This window comes from Equus quagga, chromosome 13 (genome assembly GCF_021613505.1).
Source record: "Equus quagga isolate Etosha38 chromosome 13, UCLA_HA_Equagga_1.0, whole genome shotgun sequence".
NCBI lineage: Eukaryota > Metazoa > Chordata > Mammalia > Perissodactyla > Equidae > Equus > Equus quagga.
Genome location: NC_060279.1, coordinates 19977089 through 19990096, shown reverse-complemented (window position 1 = coordinate 19990096; position 13008 = coordinate 19977089). Strand labels below are relative to the sequence as shown.

The window sequence follows — 13008 nt, the reverse complement described above, 5'->3', positions numbered from 1 at the left end:
TAAATACTATATGCTGGATGATCACGTGTCTGTGACAAAATATTTACATGTAAAAAGGTCTTATCTTTATGTGGTGAGATTATAGATGATTTTTATTTTCTTTTTCATCATACTGTATATTCTATGACTTTAAACCAGTGAATATGAATTATTTGTGCAGGAACAAAAAATTCACTGAACTAGTCTCGAAAAGCACTTGATCAGTCAAACGTAAGAATGAGATTTGCAAAGTACATATTTCCTAATGCATGAACATATCTTATGAATGATGTGCTAAGGGGTTGCCCCATGGCTCATAAACTATGGCCTCTAATTAGGCATTAGTGTATGATGGACTGTAGGACATTTTGCCCAATTTACCGTGTATTCTCACTAAATATTCTTTATCATCATCTCCTGCAGGACTGGATGCCAGACAAGTATATCTTCCTGTATCTTCCACCTACAAAAGCCAAATAAGTGAATTATACAACGTTTACCTGTTGGTTTTGGTAACGAGAATAATCCACTAGAATGAATATGAAAGTCTCATAAAAAGCAAGATATCATAAAGATAGCACGATAAGTAAAATTTAATAAACTGTTTTAACATTTGTGATTGGCACTCTGATACCGAGCATTACTTGGCATCTCTGTTCTATGTAAATCTATGTTTTAACAGGGTTTTTGTATTTGATCTCAGAATGCTTGCATGTTAGGTATATTTGACAAACTCAGAAAAGGCAGATATATATAGGTCCTAGAACCATACACGACACGCTAGATACTCAGTGTTTATTGAAGAAATAAGTATTTACGGGTTTAAATTGCAGACTGAAATTTCAATTGGAGTCTTCCTGAAGAAAATAAAATACATTAAATAAATAAATAAATAAAATACCAGGTTATTTAAACAAAGCACATTATTACCATCTTTTGACTCTACTTTCAACATATGTAGTAAAACAAAGGACTATATTATGTAATTTGGCTGTAAGTAGGGTCAGACTGACAGCAAACTCGACTATTCTCTGCGTAAAACCAGAAACATTTCTTCAAAAACTCCCCTGCATAGTTTCCACTGGAAGCGTGAGTCTTCCCTCATATGTTTGACATTGTATAGACACAGGTCATGCTTATATGTGAGTAAAGTATACTCTGGAAAATAGATGATCTTACTACAGTGAAAAACGTATTTTGGAAAAGCAAAAAAAAATTCTGTTTTCATTTATTTTTCTACTTGAACATTCTTAGAATACAGGGAATCTTTTAATTCTTACATTCAAAACTGACTTTATAGGTTACAGAAAATCTTTTTGGTAGGCTGCAAAAACTCCTTTGAAAAAATTTAAGACCAGTATGTTAAGAATGGTATGTTTGGAAAAATACTTGAACACAACTTTAGAAGAATGACATGCACACAGTCCTTCAATTAAGAATTCAAGACGATGTACTATTGGCTAGAGAATAATTTCTGAATTTCTCATCATATCTTTAAAACCTCTAAAAGTCAACTCTTCTCTACCAACTCAGTGTATTCCCAACGATATGGCCCCCTCCAATTGTCTTGACTTAGCCAAACTTGAAGCCCCACTCATGACTACTCTTAAATCTTGCCTCCTTCAAGAAATATTTCCTGACAACTTATGCTCTTCTGTATGTCGAGAGTCATTATTTGTAGCTACATTTTCCATAGTGCGTATTGTTAATAGGGTGTTTGAAAATTTATAGTTAATCAGATTTCTTTGGAGTAAGATTTTGCAGAGTTGTTGACGTATATTATGCTCACAAAGGAGGGGAGGGGAGAGCATATAAAGTTTCCTCAATCTATTGGGTCATAGAATTTTTTCCCCTTTGGAAATAATCACAGAATGAGTGTTTCATGGGGGATGTCTTAGGAAACTCTTGTTTCTACCATACAATTCGGAATTTGCAAAGCAACCATTATGTGCCAAGCATAACTGTGTTAAAGATACATACACAAAAAGACAAGGTTCAGATAAGTAAAACAGAATTTAGTAAGTGCTATAACAGAGATATGTACAAAATGACCTGAAAACAGAGGAGCAGAGAAACCCAGAGCAGTATTGTGATTTGATAATACTTAATTTTTCACTTCTATAACATTTTTAATAGTTTTTTTTATTGTTTCTTTTTGTAATCTTCTCATATGTGTAGTTTATTTCTCCTAGACAACTGGAAACTTCTTGACAGCTGAGAAATGTCTTATGTATTTTGTTTGTATTCTCCATAATAGCTAGAACATGTGGGTCACCATTTAACAGTCTATGGGACCTTTGTCTTGTTTTGTTAAAAATCCAACTTTTCATTCTTGCATTTAAGACCTACTGTAATGTGTCGTTAATCTCCCTTTCAAGGTGTATTTACCATGATTCCTTTATATTTATGATTATATTCCACACACTTTCCTGTCTCCATGCTATTCCTTATGTTACACAATTCTTTTGCATCCTTTTTGGTCTACTGAAATTATAACACTCAGCGGTTTTGCTTCAGCACATGTTTCGATAGTTTGACCTGAGTTTTCTCTGTGTTATTGCAATGTTTGATGGCGAGAAGAGGGGAATAGAAGGTGTGTTCTCCTTAATGTTAGAAACAAGAACTGTGCTGAGTTCCACTGGCTAGACTTTTGAACCAGACCCAGCTCCATTACCGAGCAGCAGTTAAGGACTTGGCAGGTAAATCCCTCATCTCTGTTTGTTTCTGGATTTGTAGAATGGGGATAAAGACATTGCCTCACAGAGTTGTCATGAGGGTCACAGGTGTGATAGAGCCCAGAGCTGAACACAGGACGGCACACAATTTATAATCCTTAGCTCTTTTTTTCCAGCTCCCTTTCCTTCCTCTTTCCTCACTGAAAATGCATACAAAATATGATCAAAAATTCACTATTCTATTTTTAAAGGAATGATGATTATAACAACAATAATAGCAGCAGCGACAACAATGGTATCTAACTCTATTTTAGCAAGGCTACGTGCCTGTGGCACCAGTCTAAGCACATCATGTTAGGTTATCTCTAAATCCCCAAGTATAGGAGTTAAATATTATTACTATTTTTATTCCCAGTTTACAGATGAGGGCATTAGGGAACAGATGGATAGTATTTGTAATATAAGGTTTGCCTTTGCTAGCAGAATAGGAGATTATTACAGCAAGACATCTCAGACATACTTCTCTTTAATACATTCATATTTCAGATTAATTTCCTTTCACATAAACTAAAGAAGAGTCAATTTCATTGAATTGATCATTTTTTGAAAAATTGTGTCTCTCCTCAGATTTTCGTATCTCATAGTTTATTTTGGAGATCAGAAGTGCTCTTTGAGGCCTCCTATATATGCATGTTGGGTTGCTTTTGCCAGTTCTGTAAAGGGTTACATGGCACAAATTAAGAACTTTAGGAAATATATTATCACTTATAGCACTGTGAAAACTTGCAAAAATTAACATGAGAGTATCTTGCTTTCTTCCAAGTTATAATATGATGCTTCCACCTCTTTTTAGTCATATTACCTTGTAAGCATCTACCCAATCATGCACATCATAGAATCAATCTACCTTTGTTAAGTTACAGACATCTGTGATACATCCAGATTCAAAGACATAATTCTCCAACATTTCTCATATATTGGCAAGTGAAAAGTTTAAGCTAGGATAAAATTGCACGAACTTTGACACTTACCTGAGCACTAGCTATTCGAAGAACCTCTCCTCCTCCAAGAGTTTGCACCTGATCCATCTGTGGAAGGGGCCGTCCATCTTTCATCCAGGTAATTTTAGGAGCTGGGATTCCAGAAGCAATGCAGGTAAGCTCAAGTGGATTATTAACAATCACTGATATCTCTACAGCTTCCTCAGATCCATTGATATGAGGTGGTTCTATTTAAAGGGAATTAATAATAACGACAACAAAATAAATGTGCTGTTTGATAAAACACTGCTGATTAAAAAAATAAAAAAATTCAACTCAAATTTATGCTCATGTTATATAAATTGATTAGGATAAGGATACCATCATGATAATTCCTAGTTATTATTACCATTTGTCACTGGCACTATTTTAAAAGGGATGGATCATGCCTATAACAGATCATGAAGTAAATTACAAGGCAAGCCATTACAAGGTAATTATAGCACAGCAACTAGAATTCACATAATTAGAGCAGTGCCACCTAACTGTGAGGATTTGAAAAAACTAAAAATTAAACCTAACAAGAGGTACTTAAACATATTAGTAGTTTAAATTTTAATTACTTATTTTAAATATCTATTGTTCCTACAAAAGTAACAGGCAAATGCTACGAAAGTTTGCTATTATCTTTTCCATAAAGAACTTTAAGAGGAAACAATGACTAAGTAAAAGAAAAAGTAGTTACATTTTGAGACGATTTCTGCATAAAACACCTTTGCTGTGTCTAGGCAGGAATAATTTCCTTTTTTGTTATTTATACTTCTAAATAACCTTTCTCAAGAGGAAGTTAAAGAATCTGAACACTTAGAAGAAATGTTAAGGTTTCTTATTTCAACTATCTCCAAGTTCCTAGGAATCCCTTTAAAACAGACTTCCCTTACAATGATCATTCACGTTTTCTATGCATGTTTCCAGCTTACTATGTCACAAGGCAGCCAAAATAGCTGTTGGACAGCTCCAAGAATTAGGCTTTTTTGTTTTGTTTTTTTTAAATCAGGCACATAGTTTAGAACAGAGGCTCATAGCAGAGGGTCTGGAGTCAAAGAGCCTGAGTTTGAATCATGGCTCCAACAATGATTAGGTTAGTGGATTTGGGTAAATCTCTAAAATACAGACAGCACTATCATTTAACTAATAGGAATGTTGTGAGGATTTAATGAGATAATCTATACTTCTTTTGCGTTTCTGAATCTGTTTTATTTTATAATTAAGGGTTTGAAAAAAATTATGACTATTACAATCTCTACTACAGCTGTTGGTATTATTGTTAAAACCTGCTTCCTAAAAATTTCTACCTATAGCCCTCATTTTCCTTTCTAGAAAAAGATAATATAGTAAATCTGTACTCCTTTTCAGATTATAATTAAGAAGGCAGAGTCTCTTAACCATTGTCCCACATGCTCTCTTTTTCACTTTCATTCATTTTATGTACTGCCATCAGAATACATTTTATTAAGCGCATTTTAGATCGATCCCGATTTCTTGCTTAAAAGATTTCAGTGTCTCCATGCCACTTACAGAATTAAATAAAAACTCTTCATCTTGGCTTCTATGGCTTCCACAATGTGGCCTTGATCTGTCTTTATGATATTATCTACTTTTAATATACTTATATGCAACCTAGACTTCGAATTACTGGTTCTCTCTCTCAACAAGTCCAGTCTTTTCTTGCTCTGGGACTTTACTAACGCTATTCCTTCTACTGGAACATCCTCCACACAGTCTCATCCCCTAACTGAGCACGTTCAAGTACTATCAAGGTCACATTGTCATTAAATTCATTTGTAAAAATCATAAATCCTTTCTAGATTCTCTCAACAAACTATACAATTTCTATCCCTTTTAATTTCCATAGCGTGTTGTTTGTATCACTCAAAAGCACTTATCTGATTCTCCACTTGACTATGGTCAATTCTTTATTTTTCTCACTTATTGGTTATTTACTATGTGCCAGTCACTGTGGATACAAAGACTAATTAGGCACGGCCTTTATCCTCAAAAGCTTATAGTCACTAGATTTAAAACCACAACAGAAACAGAAACAATAACGTGGTTAATTAACTGGTACAAACCTCAGTCATCAGATCTTACATGTGTTAAGTGATTTCACTCTGTGTCTTGTCCATATGTCTTTTACTTTGGGCAGAGTGGGAGTTGGCCATACTCTAATGACTCCAGAACTTATACTTCCAGCCTAGATCTCTCTTCTGAACTCCAGACCCATAAATCCAATTATCAGCTAAATAACTCCAGTGGGACATTTGAGAACTACTTCAAACTCAACATGTATTCAGACTGAACCTGTTACCTTATTTCTCAAAACTTGGTCCTTTCCCAGCCATTCCCTGAGTTTATGTGATAGATCTACCAACCATTCAGTCACCTGAATGACTAGAAATCAATCAAAGAAACTAGGAATCATTCTTGCTATCTTCATTTTCATCATTCCCCTATGTTCAAATCCACAACTAAGTACTCATACTTCTACTTACCAATTATTTCTAGAATACACCTTTTCCTCTCAACTCGATCGCTAATCTGAGCTACAATACCGTGTACTTGGACTAATATCTCCTCCTTCCTGGCTGTAGGTGCCTACTCAACATCATTTATTTGTGTCTTTCATATTAAGAGACCCCAATTTTGTTGGGTTGTCAATGTGCTAAAAACTACATTTCCTAGACTCTTTAGTAGACAGTAGATGGAGTGGCATGTGAAGATTCGGACGAATGAGATGCAAGTGAAAGCCGTTTTGTGGGGCTTCTAAGTCCCTAAAGGGGAGACTCTTTGCATCTCCTATTTTTCCTGCTCTATTGTTGCATCTAGTGATGCTGGGGATGAGCAGACAATGCATGATCACTGATGAACCAAGACGCAAAAGCCAAGAGAATTGTAAATATCTGAACTGCTGAACCATGCAACTACTGCCGACCTCCAGACAGCTCACTCAGCGAGAAAAACAAAAGTTCTTTGTTCAAGCCATGATATTTAAACTCTCAGTTATTCACAGCCAAACACAATTCCTAATAATTCACTGTTTGCTCAGAATCCACTCTTGTCCGGCTCTAAGTAGCTCTCCACTTTGCAGTCAGAATGGTCTTTCAAAGTGCAACTCTACTCATGCCATTCTACTTACTAGAACTCTTAATGGTTTTCCATTGTTCTAGGATAAAAATCAAAATTCTTAATGTGGTCAACAAAGTCCTTCACAGCCTAGACCCTGTCCAACCCCCCTAGCTTTATTTTGTATGATTTTCTTCCTTGCTTTCAGTTTTCTAGCCACACTGGACTTTTCAGAACCACTAATACACCATGACACCTCGCACCATGTGCACAGAATTAAGTTGTGAATAGCAATTCCCAAGTCAGGACATTGACATTCATATTCTGAGTGTAGCACTGCTCCAAGCGGAGAGTTTTTCAAGTTTTGATGGAATTAGCTTTCCACAGATGCTGAAATGCTAAAACTTCTCATCTTTCTGCTGAGCCAGTTTCCAAATATGTTTTAAGAAAACGTTCTCTTTATAAACCTTTCAGCTGGGAAGGTTGTTTTGTATACTACGCTAATAATATCATTGTTAGTTTCCCCCTTCACTTTCTACATCTAGAAATGCACTAGGCTGTGATTCTGCTCCTGGTTCTTGAATTCCTAGAGGAGTATTCCTGCTCTCTTTCCCCACTGCCACATGCTGGACCAGGCCCCCGCATTTTCAGGCCTGGATGAAAACAGTCCCTTCAATTCATTCTTTACTCTGTCATCAGAGGAAATTTTTTGGAAATGAAATCTGGTTGTAACACATTCCTGCTTAAGCTTCTTCTATTGCCTTTGTAACGAGGTCCAAATTCTCCAGAATGTTCCCAAGACTCTTCACAGTTTGGCTGCTGCCACGTACGTTTCCAGTCTTGTCTCCTGCTACTCTTCCTTTTACACTCAGTTTCAGCAAGAACAGATGGATGACTCTAGCTCTGTCACTTCTAGGTGAAAGATGTAGGCAACTCCTCACTCACCTCTACAGTCCTGTCCTTAAGGCTCAGATTCATCCTTGAGGAGATCTTCTCTGAACCTTACCATCCCTAACACACCATGTTATAACCATATAATCCTCATCACACTCAAAAGTCATTACTTGTTTAATATCTGTGTTCCCGGTAGATGTAGGAACCTGAGGGCTGAGACAACATCTTTCTCATTCAATGATGCAATCAAATGCCTGTCATACCATATGTCCCACAGTAGGTGCTCAATAATCAATTGTTACATGATGACTAGAAACATGCCTGGCACACGATGTATAGTTAATAATTAATACTTAATATGTGAGTAATTAAGGTACAGATCATATTTATGTCATTTCCTGTTATTCCTCATATTCTGTGAATTGATGTATAGGAATTTGTTATTCCACCCCTCCTCATGGACACACACTTTCTTCTGTTTTTTGTTTCTAAATATCCTGGAGTACCACCTGGACTATCACTCTTCATTCTATGGAACACCCATCTATACCACCGTATCTCTCTTTTTTATTTAGATATTATTCTGCCTCCATCCACGGTTAAAGCTCTCTTTAACCCATCTGACAAGTAGCTAGTTCCAAACAATTCAATCCAACAAATGACTATTATGTGTCAAATGTCATGCTAAGCCCTGGGAATACAACAATAAGTAAGAAGGGTACTGTGCAGCAGAGAGTTTAACTAAGGACGAAGCAGACTTTTAAGGTTACGCAAATAATTAAATTGGAATAGGTACTATGAGAAAGATTACAGGGCATCCTGAAAACATCTGGCTAAACTCCTGCCAAAATGATTCCCTGTGGGGTACATATTGTTCTATGTAAGGATCCTGAGGTTTTACCTCCACTATAGTGAAAAAACAAACAAAAATTTAAAAAAAATTATTGATTATTGAAATAGTTCATTTCATTCATCTTCATTTTGCTTCCAAAGTCAATAGTTTTGACTTAGAGAAAAGATGTGTTTTCTCTTTATGCTATTTGTTTGCATGTAAAACACTGGAATACACATTTTAAGTATTTTTTTAATGCACACAAGAGTAAATAGAACGAGACTATTGGAAATGGCTATTACAAAAATAATCTACAGATTGGATCATTTAGCGACTGTTTGGAGTAACATATAATGGTACAAATATTATGCTTTTCCGTTAAATTGCTATTGTCAGATGTGCTTTTAGTTCTGGGAAAAACCTAAAAAACTACCTATCAATTGCTTATATGACTTTGCCAATAAATAATATTTTACAAGTAGGAGTTTTCATCTTTTTAGACAGATAAGAAACACAATACTTTAACACATTTCAGATAAGAATAAACCCAGGTGAATTACAAAACAGAAATATGAAGTACAATGAAGTTTTTACAACTTTTGTCCTATAGCAAATGATTCTAAGAATTATACTTAATGTGTCTTTATTGTCATTTACTTTCTAGTTATTGAATGTTTACATACCTAGGACCTTCAGGATAAAGTGTTTGCTGACTTCTCCAGCTTCATTTGAGGCAATACAGGTGTACCTTCCTGAATCTTCAGTCTCTGCTTTAACGAGCTGAAGGACCATTCCTTGAGTGCTTACTGTCAGATGGGCATCAAGCCCCAGAGGCTGGCCATCTCTAAGCCAGGACATCCTGGGAGTTGGGGTTCCATCCGTAAAGCATGTCATGGAGGTAGAACTACCCTTGACAATTGTGATTTCCTCTGTTCCCATTGCATTGTCCAGATTTGGTGGTACTATATAGAAAACAAAACAGGCAAAATTTATACATTTATTATAATTTGAGATCAATTTAGATAAAAAAATTTAAATAGTTCAATTAGTTCTATAGTTTTTCTATGATCTATAAAAATATAGAATTTAACATAGCATATAATTGATGACTGTACCACGAAAATATGTGTTAGACAGGCTAAGTACTAACCTTCAAAGTATTAGCAATGAAACCACAGGACTGTTTTCTTATAGAACATATAAAATTTAAATGTGGTTTAAATTTTGGCTATTTTTTAACCTCTTAGGTTTGCCTCTTTAATTTATTATAGTTCCAGAAGTACACTTTCAACTACTTTACGCAGAATAAATAAAGTCATATCAAGTTCTAGATTAAGTTTTATATAATCCAACATAAGTCATTTGTAGGCTATAGTAAATAGTTACTTAACTGTTCTGAGATGTTCTTGGGGATTGAGAAATTTGGGCCAGTAAACCTTAATATTTCAGAAATGGAATGTTGTGAGTCCCCTATCTACACATACACACAGAGACATATATATGCACATATCGATTCATATTTGAAATACTCTAAATGAGACACTAATATTATTAGAAAACAGTCAACTTTCTCTTTGTATGAACAAGACTGGTCTTGTATCTGGATTGAAATACTATTTTTAAAAATTTAGGTTTGACTTAATGCAAAATTCCAGGTTAGAAGAGTATTTTGACAGACAGACAGTATGCTCCAATAAATATGGACCCCTTGGGAGAAAATACATTCTTCTCTAGTTAGCAAGATCCTATTTTACCAATCCTTTCTGATACGTCAATATCTAAATATAAGCCTGTTGCTTAATATTGGACACACAGTAAAGTATCAAGGTCACTTCTGTGACATACCAAAAACTTGAAGATTATAATGTTTATTATCCACCCCGGCTCTGTTGGAGGCCACACAAGTATACATGGCAACGTCAGACACCTGAGCTCTCACAATCCTGAAAAACAATTCGACCCAACATTTCATAATTTGATCCCATTCAACATATACAAATAAAACACTTATGATTTATATATAAATTATAGAAGGTGACTTATACTGGGAAATTTTAGTTATGAAGCTTATAGCTATCATCGCAAATATACACGCCTCAAATGCAGTTGATTCTATAAAGTTGATTAGGCACTAACAGTAAGCCACTGAAAATATAACACAATTTAAGAGGTAAATATTTTTCAAAAATATATTAATAGAGGATAATGCTAACACAAAAATCATAAGATTGTACTAGGCACCTTCCTCTCATTTTGCCGTATAAAGTTTTAGCTAAAACAGTAGTTCTTGGAAATATATTTGATAGTCTGTCTATGAAAGATCTATTTTATACAAATTCACTAAAATATGAGCATTTAAATAAGAATAAAAAGCACTTCAATTTTATATCTATGCTCTTTCTTCTAAACAGATCTTGAAAAGGAAACAAAACAATAAACAATAATAAAAACTCAAGAAAACCATTTTTAAACAGATGGTGTTTAAAATTTACTCAGATGGAGTTAAAGCCTACAATCACAGTGACTTTGTCTTGCAAATCACACACAATGAAAGCCGACCTGATCACTTGCCCTCCTGACAGCAACCGGATATGAGAGGAGAGAGGCAGAGGAAGCCCATTCTTTAGCCAGTTTATCTGTGGTGGAGGTATCCCGGTGGCTCTGCATTCAATATTTATTGACGTGTCCACCAAAGCCATTAGTTTCTCTGCTTCTTCTTTATTACCTCTAATTGCGGGTGGAACTATGTCATGCAGAAAATAGGAGAGAGAGCAGGGGGTTGGGTGTGTATTACTAGTTCAAAACTTTTTAGTTACAATCGCCCACATTTCTGCTTTGGATCCCAAAAGGAAGTAGCAGTGACATCAGATTTGAAAACTAAACGTTTCAGACATCTACTATGGGACCTTCATTTCTACTGAGAGATTCCTAAGGTAGCGTGGTCAGAAGAGGGTGAAAGTTCATATTTACCATAGACATTCAAGTTAAAAATTCGGTCTTCTTCTCCAGCAGGGTTAGTAGCAACACATGTGTATTTCCCCATGTCGGATGGGAGAGCTCCGTAAATGTTTAATGTGCTGCCATTTGCAGTCACCCTATGGGAAAGGTCATAATAGAGGCACTGAGATGATTTATGTGGAGCTAAGATCTGGAAAACTCCCTCCAGATTACTGTGTTCTTTAAAAATATACCACCAGAAAATTCATCTTCATCTTGGATATAATGGTTCAAAAATTTTTCACTAAGTACGTGAAAAAGTCAGAGCTAGTGAAATTGATGATTTCAAGCAACTAACTAAAATTCTACAGTAATGGGTCTCATATATCCACCACCTCATGAGAAAAATGCAAACAAACAAAATCAGGTTAGGAACTTCTCTATCCAAATCTTAGGCAAAGACATGTTTTTCTCAGAGTTATAATAGTTTATCCTTAGTTATTAACATAAGGTTTGAATTAAATAAAAATTGTAAAAAGTTCTAGTGTGAAAACTGAAGAATGTTACAAGGAGAAATTAAAGAAATTACATATAAAAAATCTAACTATAAACAACTTAGTAATACTCTTAATGAGAAGGAGCAGAATAAAATAATTTATTTAAACAATGACAACAACTCAGTATTATGTATGGGTGTATTTTGCAAAAAGTTTTCTACAAATTGCTAAATCTTTTCCTGTGAGTTACATAATAGTAAATAATGACTATACAATTATCAAAGACATCTGTTAAGATTATTGCATTATTGATTTTCTTCACACATCATTAATTATCAGACAAAACCTCATACGTTTCATAGAGGTTAAATTACTATCTACAGTTTTCCTACAATAGTGATTTTATTAGATTCTCCCAGTGTCAAAAGTCAATACTCCATTCCTACCACATCATGTTATTAAATATGATTACTGAGTTACAATATTATCAACTATTGTAGTTTTTCTTTTTAAAAATATGAATTTTAAAATTCTATGTGCTTAGCCAAATGAATAAACAAAAAAGCAAGCTGCCATGACCAAAGGAAAGTAGTAGGCTGACTTTGGAAAAATTATTTTATTTGATTGACAAATTGCTCCACTTAACAAACTTATAGGTATTGTGGAGCAGTGGACAAATAATCAATAAAGCGAATGTCAGAATAAGTACATTTGGGATCTTAATGTAAGAGAAGGAGTGATCCTAGATTCCTAGGCACAAATATTATCTTTTATAAGATCTTCGGGTCCCACCAACTATCTAGTACTTACTTTAGAATGTGGTCAATATTAGCTGATTTAATTAAAAAAAAATAAATATTTGTTAACTATACAGAAATGTCCATACCAGAGAAATTAAACTTAAAATGTATCTCTAAAATATTATTTAGCAACTTACCCATCTTGTAAAGGAGACAAATATCTAAATTTTAATATAAAATGACTTCAAAGAAAATAACACTTATTTTCTTTCTTTGAATTACGTATGTTCAATTCATTGACTAGAAAATACACTCCCAACCCTTAACTTTAAAATATTGGTTCAAATTGAT

General features: G+C 34.6%; 1 protein-coding gene across 6 annotated transcripts in view; it reads right to left on the bottom strand.

Annotated features, from left to right (window-relative positions):
* HMCN1 (hemicentin 1) overlaps positions 1-13008 on the bottom strand; it is a 433459-nt gene that overhangs the window by 82235 nt on the left and 338216 nt on the right. For all 6 annotated transcript variants that reach the window (XR_006891498.1, XM_046681569.1, XM_046681570.1 and 3 more), the window contains 6 exons: positions 11454-11578; positions 11043-11226; positions 10329-10426; positions 9167-9445; positions 3686-3882; positions 361-442 (listed from right to left, as the gene is read on the bottom strand). Coding sequence is in view for 5 of the 6 variants with exons in the window: in XM_046681569.1 (XP_046537525.1) it covers positions 361-442; positions 3686-3882; positions 9167-9445; positions 10329-10426; positions 11043-11226; positions 11454-11578 (965 nt within the window). In the remaining variant the exon portion in view is untranslated. The remainder of the gene's footprint in view (positions 1-360; positions 443-3685; positions 3883-9166; positions 9446-10328; positions 10427-11042; positions 11227-11453; positions 11579-13008) is intronic.